Below are 13,179 nucleotides of genomic sequence, written 5' to 3' on the forward strand. Positions count from 1 at the left end.
GGCAAGTGTGGTAGATAGCCCCCTCTGAGAAGCTTTCTCACTGGCAGGGCTCAAATTTGCTAGAGAGTGAGAGCTTCACTTCTCTCCCTACTGGCCTCTAGCACAGCCAAAATCATATCACTAGCAAAAAAAATAATGGGAGTTGGCAATACTGGAGGAAGGCGATTTTGGTCCCAGCTTCAGGAGCTCTCACTAGTGAAACCAACTAAGAGCTGGGCCCCAGTGTGCTAGACACTGTTCAAACACATAGTAAGAATTGGTCCCTGACCTGAAGAACTTGCAATCCAATGCAAAGTATGGGGGTGAGTTTGTGACATGGGAGCTGTAACTTGTCAAACTCATCTCATATAGGGGCTACTAAACTTCTGTTAGATAGCAACAACTTTTAATCCCTGCTGAACTGGGCAGGATTCCTGCTCTCTTCATTAAATTTTAAGTCTCCTAATTGGTGTTTTTCTTAAACCCCCACCTTCTGAAATCATGTCAATACATCAGGGTCTCAAGTTTTCATTTTAAAATAGGAAGTTTCTAGCCCTCATGGTTGAGGAGAAAAACATGAAAACGCCAGGTTGGCCCTAAAGGTTTAAAAACCACAACAAAATAACACCAGGTTTATTATTGTTCTAATCACTTGTAATTGTTAAGGCAATCTCATAATTTCTTGGGGCCTAGCTCCTGATCTTTCAATGGTTGTGGCTAGCAATGCAGATAGTGAAGACATTTGCACTATGGTCTGGTGTTGCCTGTGCACCAGTGAGGCAGGCACAGGTGCAGAGGCTTCCCTGCCAGCCCTAACCCCAGCAGCAGGAGAGGAAGTAGAAAAACTACATTACCCAAACTGCCTCCACGCCGTCTGACTTCCAGCCGCCTCTCACATGACTGTCAGGTGGCTGCACCATGGCGGAAGCGGAGGAGAAGGTAAAGGCTGTGCCGGCGCAGCGAGCACTGACAGCTGCACAGGGGGAGCCCCAGTGTTTGCTCCGCGCGGAGGAGTCAGACTAGGGGAGCGGAGACACCACTGCGTTTTCTAGCCGATGAAGGGGAAGACAGAGGCTTCTGGGGGGAAGAAGCAGAAGCAGCAGCAGCAGGGGGCGGGGATTGGGGGGAGCAGCAGCAGCAGGGGGCAGGGCTGGGGGAGAGTTGTGGGGAGCAGAGGCAGTGGAAGGGCTGGGGATGGGGAGGAGGGTTGTGGGGGCCAGAGGCAGTGGGAGAGGTGGGAAGGGGGGGCAGAGGCAGTGGGAGGAAGTGTAGATTGGGAGGAGGGTTGTAGGGGGGCAGAGGCAGCAGGAGGGGGTGGGGGAGGAGCAGCAGGAGTAGAATTGGGAAATAGATGTCTGTGGGAAGCAGAACTGGAGGGCTTTGTGGCTACAAGAGTGGTGTAAAGGGTTAGTGCACAATTTTGCAGGCTATTCTGTATCCGCTCTTTTTGAAGATGCCAGCACATTGTGGCCCTGAGTGCATTTAAAGCTGAGGCTGAAACCCTGTTAAGCTTTGTCAAAGGTTCAGAATCAATATTGTAGTCTCATTCTTTTTCACATATGCATAAAAATAGCTTAAAGTCCCAAATTTATGAGCTTGAAATCACCAACCCCACTAGTTTGACTTCTATAAAGCTATTGGATATTAAATACCACTCATTTATTAGTTATATCAAATTCTTATTGATTGAGTTTAGTGGCTATGATTTTGTCAAAGTTTAAGTTTTTAGTGATATTTCAAATCAATTATCAATCTCAATCCGTTGGGTATGAGGAGAGAATATTATGGTTTCTTAAATTATTTTAAAGAGAAGATTATTGGTGACTTCTGGGTTGGAGCTATTCTTAAATATTATATACCAACAGTTTGTTTAAAATTACTTTTAGAATTGGTCATATTACCCTATATGAGAAAATCCTCTTCTTGGGAACTGTATTGTGCAGGGAAACCTGTCTTTAGAGTTTGTCCAAAATTTAATCTCTTTCATGGTCATTCTATGGTATAGACCAGAGCTGTGCTTCCTTTAAATGTTTTATCTTTTTTTTTTTAAGCAACTTTTATATTCTGAGGGCAAAGAAGGAAATGTGTTAAATCTTCGAATGACAAAACAAAATTTTGATAGTCATTAGAGTCTTGATCCAGTGTAGGGCACTGTATTGGCAGATTCAAGAATTTAGCAAGATCCAATAAAGGATTGGGCATTTATATGTATAACAGGAATATCCAGAGTTATCTTAATTGATAACTTTTTTGGGGGGTGGGGGTAAGAGATGCTAAACTTCATGCCTTAGAATTTAAGGCAGTCTCTAACTATTGGATATCAGGGTGAAACCTAATGGGGCGGGGAGGGGTGGCAGCAGATTATCCCATGCCTGCCTATTGCAGGGTTCTTGCACTTTAGAATTATCTAGGAGTGGCAGACAGGGATTCTGGACTAGATGGATTTCAGGTCTCACCGACAATGGCAATTCGAATGTTTCAATCCCTCTATGTGCCTGAAGCCCCTTTGAAGTGAGTCCAGGGGTCAGAATGTGCTGAGCTCCTGGCAAGATTGAGGCTGAAGAACCTCATTCTCCAGTTCTGTGTGTGCAGCAGTTTTAGAATTTAGTATGTGACTCAAGAAAAAGTGGTAATCATTACAGTAATAGCCTTTCAAATAGTGCAATAGGCAGTAGTCTATGTGTAGGGTCCAGTCCTGTCAATATTTAAGTGTATAGTCAGTGGGATTACTCCTGTGTAAAGTTATACATTTAAATGTGGGCAGGAGTGGGGCCTAGTTTTAATGTAATATTTTACAATAAACCCTGGCAGGTAGGGTTTAAGGCAGGATATTTGGAATCTGGGGGCAGATGTAATAATGTCAGGGTATCATGTGTGAGCACACAGCTGATTGTTGCATGTGGGCTGCTTCACTTCAGAGGAAGATCAAGAATGCAGAGGTGAAAGAAAGAAATGAGCCCATCTGAATTGGTTGGCAGAGAGAGTTTCTTCTGGAAGCTGGGGAATGAGTATGGGGGAGGGTGGGATATTCTCTGGGAGGCAGCTGAAATTTTGGTTGTTCTAGACCTTCTTTAATATACCTGTTACACATAGTACTTTTCAGCTCAGAAGGACTCTCTCCATGGAACATTCTTTGGGATTGGATGGTTCCTGTATGTGAGACAAGAATAAAATAGATTTAAGAAAAAGTTTCCCAGCCCAAGTATAGCCGTTGCATATGCTATAAATATAATTTGTTTAAAGCCTTCAGAAAATTGGCTTTTCCATATCTTCTCCACAGCCACACACACTTTTTGTCAGTATATTGGGCAATGTAACTGGTGTCTTTTTGTTGGACATAATAAAGCTTAGGAGAACTATTTTCCCAGAATTTACTTACTAACTATGGAAAAATTTAAATTCTCTCAAGGAAGCTGGTCCTAATGTTGGTATTTATAGGTTGCACATCAGATATACACCTCCTCTACAATGCCTCGACCAACAAAATTCACAACAGTTTCCTTTGTGTTCTCTCCATTGTCTCGGTCACTAAAATCTATAATTAGTGCACCCCATGAAGGCACAGTCAAATATAAAAGTATCATATTAAAAATCCTTACTTTTTTATTAAATAACACCTTTTTGATTATTAAAACAGTCTGATTTAATTTTTTGCATTTCTCTCCCTCTGGATTATCATATGAGAGTGGTCTTTTCACTTTTGCTTATGGTCAATTTCTCATGTAGAAGATGCAGTGATTTATGTTTGGGTTTCCCTACACTGGAGAGGAACTATAAATAGTGTGTACATGCAGGTGAACTTTCATCGGAATTTAGGTTTTGTGATTCTCCTTCCCTGCCTATCTAAGTTATGTGCCTAAAGTCAGTTGATGGCATGTAGTATAAAGGGAAAACCCTCCCACAACAACGTGGATGGAAGACTGCAATTGGTGAGATGCATTTTCAAGCCTGCCAAATCAGAGATTAACTATACTGGTTAGGAATTCTTTTAAATTTCCCCAGTTTTCTCATCTGCATATCATTTCTCCATTCTTCGGTTTCTTGAAAACCGGCATCTGCCAATTGGCTGAAATATACAACACCACTGCTAATTCTCCCCCCACTCCCACACACCCCATTCCCCTTCCACCCCAGAGTGTGACAGGCCTGCCAATGATAGTTATTAGGTCACTGTTTGGGATTCTGGTCACCTACTAGTCACTCATCAGGGATTTTCTGTTCACAGTTAGGAGACTATTTTAAAAATAAAAAATAGAATTCGGGATAATCCTCTTGGTTCATACATTTAAAAACCCCATCCCAACAAAACCCCATTGTAGTCATGACTGTGGTTACTATTCCAATTTTACCTGTGGGAATGGGAGAAGTCAGGCAGAAAGCTTTTCAGAGTAGCTCCCTTGCATAGTGAGTTAGCAGAGTACTTGTCAATTCTAAACACCCAAAACACTGCCAACATCCTATCTGGTGATGCAGAGTCTGTTCATTAGCTTCCCAAACCAAGATTTCCTTTTTAATTTTTGCTCAGCATTTCCTTTAATAAACTGTCAGAGCTGTAAATTTTAGAAATAATATTGCACCCCTGGATGTAGAACATATGCTTGTGTGGCTTTTCCCCCAACCCCCCCTTGTGTATGCACTATGTGTTTAGGTTGTGAATAGCATCCATCACAATGGTATCTGAGTGCCCGTCTAAGTAAAATCACTTTTTTGGTATTTACATAGATAAGTGATTTGAGTCAACTTCTGAAGTCCTTTGTGATGTAGCACAATATATCCTGGTATTTTTTTGCCCAGATCCTGGGAGCTATGCTGTGCAGGTGGGATTCTGGGCTTTTGTGGAACCTCATTGACTGAAATGAGACCCCAAGAGGTCACAGGGATCTGCCCATGTGGAACTCACTGCTTATGTGACTGGGGCCCTAGTTACTCTCATTCATAGAGTCACAGTCGTTCATTGTTGTTGTACTATATACCTTCCTCTGTTTATAAGTTCTATTCCTGGAAGAGGGAAACCTTTTGGGAATACTGAGAATATCAGAACTGTGAATCTCATATCGTTTCTCTTATTAATTACTGATGATGCTTAGTGCTGCGCATGAAACAAAGGCAGTCCCTCCATTTCTAAATCTAATAACATACTGTAAGTGCAATATAAATTCTGTGTTGCACCTTGTGCTGTACAGTGGTTCAGCTCATGTCACTTGTTTAGTGCTCTGCATGTCACCATAATTTAGTTCTATATTTTTAGGACTTAAATATTTTATTGAATGGAATTTCTTTTAATTTCTTTTAAGATACTAACTGTAACTTGCAAAATGCTTTCACTAAATGTTTTGATTGGAATTTCTGCTCCTTGGATTGAGCTTCCTGTACCACTTCCAAGAGACGTGAGACAATGGGCAAAAACTATTTCAAACCTCCACTTGAAGGAATGCCAGGATTTTCCTCCTTTCTTTTCACCGCTAGCCCCATTTTATAGTACATTGTTTCTGCCCTTCCCCATACCGTGACTTGAACAGAGAATAAACAGTTGCATCTCATTTAAGGACAATATTTTAGTAATGGGCCTGGCTGTAGTGAATAAAGCTTGGAAAGGAAGATGACTGTAAGCATGGTAATGCCTTGTATGGAGTCACTAACAGTAAATGGAAATGTGACTTTTCCCCCTCTCTAAACTGTTTTGCTTGGTTACTAAAAGTGATCTTCAGTCGTGCAGAGAAGGCATTTGCTATTTGCTTAAAGGTTACAAAAACACATTTTTATAGCACGAAAATAAATAAATGTGACCAACAAACTAAAGATGAAACACTGATAATCATCAGAATTAGATTTTCTTTCCCCTTCATCTCTCTTCTCATTGTCTGTAACTTTGTCTCTCATGAAATGCTGTACCTAAATATCTTATTGTCAAAATATTACTTCATAAGATTTGAAATGCTTTTTCTCTTTTGTTCATTCTTCGTTTATATCATGGGCTGTTGTTAAAATGCTTACGTTTGCTGTCAGCATATTAGTTGTAACCTTTTATTGCTATTGATAACTATAAATACGTTAAGTAAATCTTCATTTTGCTGACCTCTTTGAGGAGGCATGGCATCAGCAGATTTCACCAGTGGACAGGTGAGAGATTAGCAAGAGTAGGCTCTTCTCTTTTTTGTAGGATGGTAAGATTCATTGTCTTGAAAGGCAGATGTTTTAAAGGCACAGTTTCTTGGCAGGTCTGAGCAAGGCACTATGTCTGAATTGTGCATAAGTGGAAGAGTTATTATTTAATATGCATCATCATTAGAATTCTCTGGGAAACTGTTTAAAAGAGTTAACCAGTTCAAAATAAGCCAATGAATTAATGGCCAATGAAGTTCTGTCCCGCAGGCCGAGATGCTAGATATTGCTTTGCAAGATTGATTGCCCAGTGCTGGTGAGGGAAAACCTTTCACAGGCACCTGACTATTGCTTAGAGCCTTAGATGATGCACATTTCTGGAATGATGCGGTATTAGTTGCTGTCTGCTTCAGGGTAGCCAACAGTAGCATTACAGCTAACCAGTGCCACTGACTGTGAGTGTGGCACCAGCTTACAAGTCCTAAACACAGAATGAGTATGGATAAACAAGAAAAGCAGAAAAGATAATCATTCATCTGTAACACATTCAGAATCACTTGAAACTCTATTGACCTTTTGCCTCTAATAAAAAGGCTTGTAGAATTAAAAAAGTAAAGATAATTATAATTTGCTCTGCACATATGTTAAATTTTCTTCTTCATGCTTTTTTTATCGCTTTCAGGAAATCAGGTCTAACGAAGAATCTACGGATGATTCTGAGGTAAGGCTGTGTACAGGGGCCTCATGGTTGTAGTATTTAAACTGCATTTTTGTCAATATGTAGGGTTTTTTGGGGGATTTGTTTTGTTTTTTGTTTCTATTTTGGCAGCTGTTTATTTACAAGAGAAGCTGTGCTTGTGTTCTAACAGGTGGTATGAGCTGTGGGCAAATTAATAGTGAAAGTGTACCCTTTTAAAAAAAATAAAAATACAACTTGATATTAAAGCCTAGGATCATAAGATTTTAATAAAGTGAATCATGTTAGAAGGTAAAACTTTACATTCATGCATTTCTGCTTCTTTGAACAAATGAAAATGTGATTGACAATGTCATTTCTATATAGTATATTATATTAAAGAAATGTAACTGATATTTAATGATTTCACAGCCTAAATTTAGTCTTAGTTTATTCAGCACATGTTTGCCAGATCGTATTTTGAAACGAGATTGGTCTATCGATTTGAAATGTTTGCACCTTCAAAGAAATGTAAGTATTCAGGCGGTGTTATTAGGTGAGCAGAAGAAAGAGAGCTGAAATGAATCCAAGTCTTCCCTCCTTATGCCAGTGCAGTACATCCAAACTTAGTTCTTGGATGCGACTGTGGAAGTCTAATGTATAGTACTTAGTCTAATTTTTGCATTGTATGTAAACACAAAGGTCAAATTGCGGACAGGGAAGGGGAGTGGAATAGGTGGCAGTGCTCTCCCAATAGGGTGATGGACAGATACTATCATGTTGGGCATTGCCTGAGCATGTGGGTGACTTTCACCCATTATCGATTAGATAGCTTAAAGTGGCTCCCAGTGCTCAAAGCTAGAATGAAATGGTGGTGATAGAAACGTTGCTCTTCACCTAGGGGTGTTAACTACACTGGAGATTGGGATCTAGGGTTCAGGCACTGGCTGTGGTTAGACTGTCAAGTCCCCTAGTGGATCTTGCTGGTGGTCTTGACTCTCCTGTTGAGTGAGTTTGTAGTCGGGGAGGGCTTGAGTCCCCTGTGCTGGGTCGAACTCTCCTTCCCTTGGTGACTGTGGTGGCTGTATTTATCCTGTGGTGGCTGTATTTATCCTGGGCTGGATTTTCTCCTTCCTTCCTGGCTGCAGGGGATGCTGTGGTATTTTCACTCCTTGGCCTCAGCAACCTCGTACCTCCTCTTGCTGTCCCGCTCCCTCTGCCTGCAGTTTCAGCTGCTGTTGAAGCAGCTATCTGAGCCAGGGCTTTCATGACTCAGTCTTGGGAAGCAACACTCTGGAATTTTGTCACCCCTGGATCTGATTGGCCCGTGATAGTGATGGGAGATAGGGCTGCATGAGATGTAGCTCAGCTACGTGCTGATGCAACCCATTATGTACAACAGTAACCTGCTCTCCATTGCTGTTTTCTCAGTTTCCTGTATCTGAACTGTTAGCCTGTGTGTTTGTTTTTTGTTGTTTTAAAGCTCTTTGGGAAAGGGATCTCATCTGTCTACTTTTCTAAAGTACCGTGCATGTTTACAGCACTGTATAAATAATTATTAAGGCTAAGTTTTTGTCAGGGATATTTTTACTGAAAGTCGGGGACAAGTCACAAGCAATAAAATTTCACAGAAGCCTGTGACCTGTCCCTGACCTTCGCTAAAAATATCCCTGACAAAATAGGAGGCAGGTTCAACACCCACTGCTCCTGAGGCTCCCGGGTCCCCCACTGCTGCAGTCGATGGGAGCTCTGGGATTTCCTGCCGCTGTGGGGAGTCAGACCTGCAGGGTCCTTCTGCCCGTGAGGCTCGGCAGCTGCGGGGTCCCCTCGTGTCTGGGCTGGCTGGGCGCTCTTGGGGGTCTCCCATTGCCCACCAAGGCTGTGAGCTGCAGGGTCCCCCAGCCACTCGCCACAGCTGATCAGCTTCGGGGGGGGGGGTGTCCCCCAGCTGCGGCTGGACAGCTGCAGGGTCCTGCCACCAGTGTGGGGGCTGGGAGCTTCGGGGCAGGAAGGGGCTGGCTGGAAGCTCCAATCCAGGGACAGAAAATGTCACGGAGGACAATGGAAATCAGAGATTCTGTGACCTCTGCAACGTAATCGTAGCCTTAATAATTGTTGACGATGGAGCTGGGCAAAAAACAGACTGCAATTTTTGTCTATATTTTCACAGTTTTTCCCCTTAGTTAAATTTGGTCCAAAAATAGTCAAAATTACTCATGTCAAAATCTTTCAACCAGTTTATGGCAGTGCACCTTTATGTTAGTCCATAAATACACAGAATAATATCCACCTACTTTTCAGTCCTATTGGGAAGGTCTGACAGGACCTAAAGGATTAAATTCTAATTCTGGTTCCTATTCAAGATAGTTAAGAACTACTCAGGGTAGTTAATTCCAAAGCAGACTGTGAAGAGTTGCAAAAGGATCTCATAAAACTGGGTGACTGGGCAAGAAAATGGCAGATGAAATTCAGTGTTGATAAATGTGAAATAATGCTCATTGGAAAACATAATCCCAACTATACATATAACATGATGGGGTCTAAATTAGCTGTTACCACTCAAGAAAGAGATACTGGAGTCATTGTGGATAGTTCTCTGAAAACATCCACTCAATGTGCAGTGGCAGTCAAAAAAGCGAACAGAATGTTGGGAATCATTAAGAAAGGAGTAGATAGAGGCAAAATGATATTTTCTATATAAATCCATGGTATGCCCACATCTAGAATACTGCATGCAGATGTAGTTGCCCCATCTCAAAAAGAGATATCGGAATTGGAAGAGGGCAACAAAAATTATTAGGGATATGGGCAGAGATTAATAAGACTTTGACTTTTCAGTTTGGAAAAGAAAGGATTGAGGGGGGATGTGATAAAGGTCTATAAAATCATGACTGGTGTGTAGAAAGTAAATAAGGAAGTGTTATTTACTCCTTCTCATAACACAAGAATTATGGGTTCACCAAATTAAATGAATAGGCAGTGGGTTTAAAACAAAATGAAGTATTTCTTCACACAATGCCTAGTCAACCTGTGGAACTCCTTGCCAGAGGATGTTGTGAAGGCCAAGACTATAACGGGGTTCAAAAAAGAATTTAATAAATTCATGGAGGATAGGTCCATTAATGGCTGCTAGTCAGGATGGGTAGGGATGGTATCCTAGCCTCTCTTTGACTGAAGCTGGGACTGGGTGACAGGGGATGGATGACTTTGTGGTTACCTGCTCTGTTCATTCCCTCTGGGGTACCGACAGGTGGAATAACGCTAAATTCGACATGGCTAGCTCGAATTAGGCTAGGTGTGGATGCAAATCGAACTTAGTAGCTCCGGGAGCTATCCCACAGTGCACCACTCTGTTGACGCTCTGGACAGCAGTCCGAGCTTGGATTCTCTGACCAGCCACACAGGAAATGACCCGGGAAAATTTGAATTCCTTTTCCTGTCTGGGCACTTTGAATCTGACGTCCTGGCTGGACATCGGGGCGAGCTCCGCAGCACCTGCAACGATGCAGAGCTCTCCAGCAGAGGAGTCCGGCCAATCCAAGAATAGAAAGAGGTCCCCAGCATGGACTGACCGGGAAGTCCTGGATCTGATCGGTGTGTGGGGCGAGGAGTCTGTGCTGTCGGAGCTGCGCTCCAACAAGCGGAATGCAAAGACCTTCGAGAAGGTCTCCAAAGCAATGATAGAGAAAGGATACAGCCGGGATGCAATGCAGTGCCGCGTGAAAATCAAGGACCTGAGACAAGGCTACCAAAAAGTCAGAGCGGCAAACGGACGCTCCGGAGCCCAGCCCCAGACATGCCGCTTCTACGAGGCACTGCATGCCATTCTAGGTGGGTCTGCCACCACTGCCCCACCAGTGACGGTGGACTCAGTGGATGGCATAGTGAACCTGGACAGTTCCTCCTCGATGTTCGCCGATGGGGAAGATGAGGAAGGGTCTGTGGAGGACGGCGCAGGCGACAGCGAACACAATACCGCTTTCCCTGACAGCCAGGATCTCTTCATCACCCTCACAGAGATCCCCTACCAACCCTCCCTGGCCGTTAACCCGGACTCTGAATCAGGGGAAGGATCAGGCGGTAAGTGCTATAAACATGTAAACATTTATTTTTTATAAAACAGGTATAAAAAATAGAAATACTATATATAAAATTTTCAATGAAAAACTATATGAAAAGTAGGTCCACACATATAGGGATTGAACAATAATCCTCCAGGGACAATTCAACAAAGGTCTCATAGAGGTCCTCGAAAAGCCTCCGCAGGAGGTTCCTGGGGAGAGGTGCCTTGTTGGGTGCTCCGTGGAAGCACACTCTTCCGCGCCAGGACATCCTTATGTACATGGGAATCATCGCCTCCACAAGCATGGCCGCATATGGTCCTGGTCTCTGCAGGGCTTCCCTTAGCATCCGCTCTTTGTGACTCCGAGGGACCCGCCTCAGGGTGATCTCGTTCATGAAATGCTGCATCTAATTAGGGCAATTAGTGTGTTGTTACTGTTGTGAATGGTTGACTTTTACTTTGCATAACAATGACCCTCGCTTAACAGCCACGTGTTGTAGGCCACATAGGAAAAGTATACATTGATCTTTCCCGTGCACTGGTGGGAGTGGCTGGAAAAGGGTCAGAGTATATGATTTCCAGATTGCCTTTAGCGGGAGGGCACAGCTATCCATTAACTGATAAGCAGAATGTACTGTAAGGCTTACCAGGACTGTCTGCTAGACGGATTCAGCTGTCTCTCCCCACTTGTCCGCTCTCCTGTGCAATGCCGCAGCCAATGAGAGCGTATTCCGAAATCTCGAACTTGTCCTGAGATCTCGTGAGACTTGTTGCCCTGTATGGTCTTGTTCAGAGAAACTGACTAGACTGTGTTCACTGTTCGCAAACATGTATCTGTTCAAGGAAATCAGTTACTTTTCCCATCACACAGCTTCGGCTCTTTCCCGGACTGCCCCGGCATCCCCCTCGCAGAGGCTGGCGCAGATTAGGCGGCGAAAGAAAAAGACTCGGGACGAGATGTTCGCGGAACTGATGGCCTGCTCCAGAGCCGAGGCAGCAGAGCAGAGACAGTGGAGGGAGACCCTATGTCAACAGCATCGCACACACATCGAACGGGAGGATAGGTGGCGGCAGGAAGACCAGCAGGCGACTCAAACGCTGCTTGGGCTAATGAGGGAGCAAACGGACACGCTCCGGCGCCTTGTTGATGTTCTGCAGGACCGCAGGCAGGAGGACAGAGCCCCCCTGCAGTGTATCTGCAACCGCCCTCCCCCGCCAAAAAGTCCTGCTCCCCCTTCACCCAAAAGTACAAGACGGAGGGGCGGTAGGGGCCGTGAGAACTGTCACTGCACCACTGCATAGCGCTAATGTACCACACACCTCTCACGCTATAAATTTGTAGAAGTGCTTCCCTTACAGGCTCACCCAGTCCCAAATCCAAGTTTCATCCCCCCACTGTGTATTAGATTATTAAAAGCTGTTTGCTGTTATTCACTGTTTCGGTCACGTCTTTCGTGTCAGAGGATTTTTTTGTGTATGGGGGGGGGAGGGGATTTATAATTGCACGGTATAGCCTACATTACCAGGGTACAGACTTGGGGGCATGATCAACTGCAGGGCACACACACACTGCAGTCAGTAGGCACCAGGGTCACTCTGTGTGGTGTATGCTGCCCCGGGTCATTCTGTGATGTGTATGCTTGTCCAGGGTCCTAGCGCCTGCCATCCCCTTAATGTTAAGGCACGCTGCCCTTACCATGCACTTCCACCGTAGCAACGAGCCTCTCCGCTGCCCTGAGCCCCAACAAGAGCCCTCATCCACGGACAGATACTCACCCTTCCCCCACACCCCTCACCCCTTCCTACGCCCAAACCCGCAGCCCACTGCCGTCATCCAAAGAAGGCACCACTCGCCCCTTCCTGCAAACCCACCCCTTCCTGCAAACCCTCCCCTTCATGCACAACCACTTGCAACCGTCCCCCACCCCAGAGACCTATGTAGGAGCAGGAGGATGTCATTCCTCTATGGAACAAGCGGTCTGTACATCAGTGCACACCGTGCGCAGCACAGTATGCGTCCATGTTTCAACACCTGAACAGAAATGCAATGTAAAACAAAGATTTATTAATAATGAGTGTTACAATTAATTTGCTTTAAAACGTGCTTTGGAAGTGGGGGAAACTTGGAGAACGGGGTATGTAACCGCAGATCGAAATCGACACATACAGACACAGGCCCAGGGTCAGTTTCTCTTGAAAGCAAGTGGAGAGTCATAGGTTACCCTGCTCTCCGAGGAAACTTGCTTTCAAAGCCTCCCGGATACACAGCGCTTCCCGCTGGGATATTCTCTCGGCACGGGTGTCTGGCTGAGCGTAAACTGCAGCCAGGCGATTTGCCTCAACCTCCCATCCGGACAAA

General features: G+C 44.3%; 1 protein-coding gene across 2 annotated transcripts in view; it reads left to right on the forward strand.

Moving 5' to 3' along the window:
• The first annotated feature begins 812 nt into the window (after positions 1-812).
• VPS41 (VPS41 subunit of HOPS complex) overlaps positions 813-13,179 on the forward strand; it is a 162,283-nt gene continuing 149,916 nt past the window's right edge. The window contains exons 1-2 of one of the 2 annotated variants that reach the window (XM_045007071.1): positions 813-918; positions 6,764-6,802. In XM_045007071.1, coding sequence (XP_044863006.1) covers positions 898-918; positions 6,764-6,802 — 60 coding nt within the window. In that variant the 5' untranslated portion in view covers positions 813-897. The remainder of the gene's footprint in view (positions 919-6,763; positions 6,803-13,179) is intronic. The other variant, XM_045007072.1, reaches the window with a different exon arrangement.

The sequence above is a fragment of the Mauremys mutica genome, chromosome 2 (genome assembly GCF_020497125.1).
Source record: "Mauremys mutica isolate MM-2020 ecotype Southern chromosome 2, ASM2049712v1, whole genome shotgun sequence".
NCBI classification, from domain to species: domain Eukaryota; kingdom Metazoa; phylum Chordata; order Testudines; family Geoemydidae; genus Mauremys; species Mauremys mutica.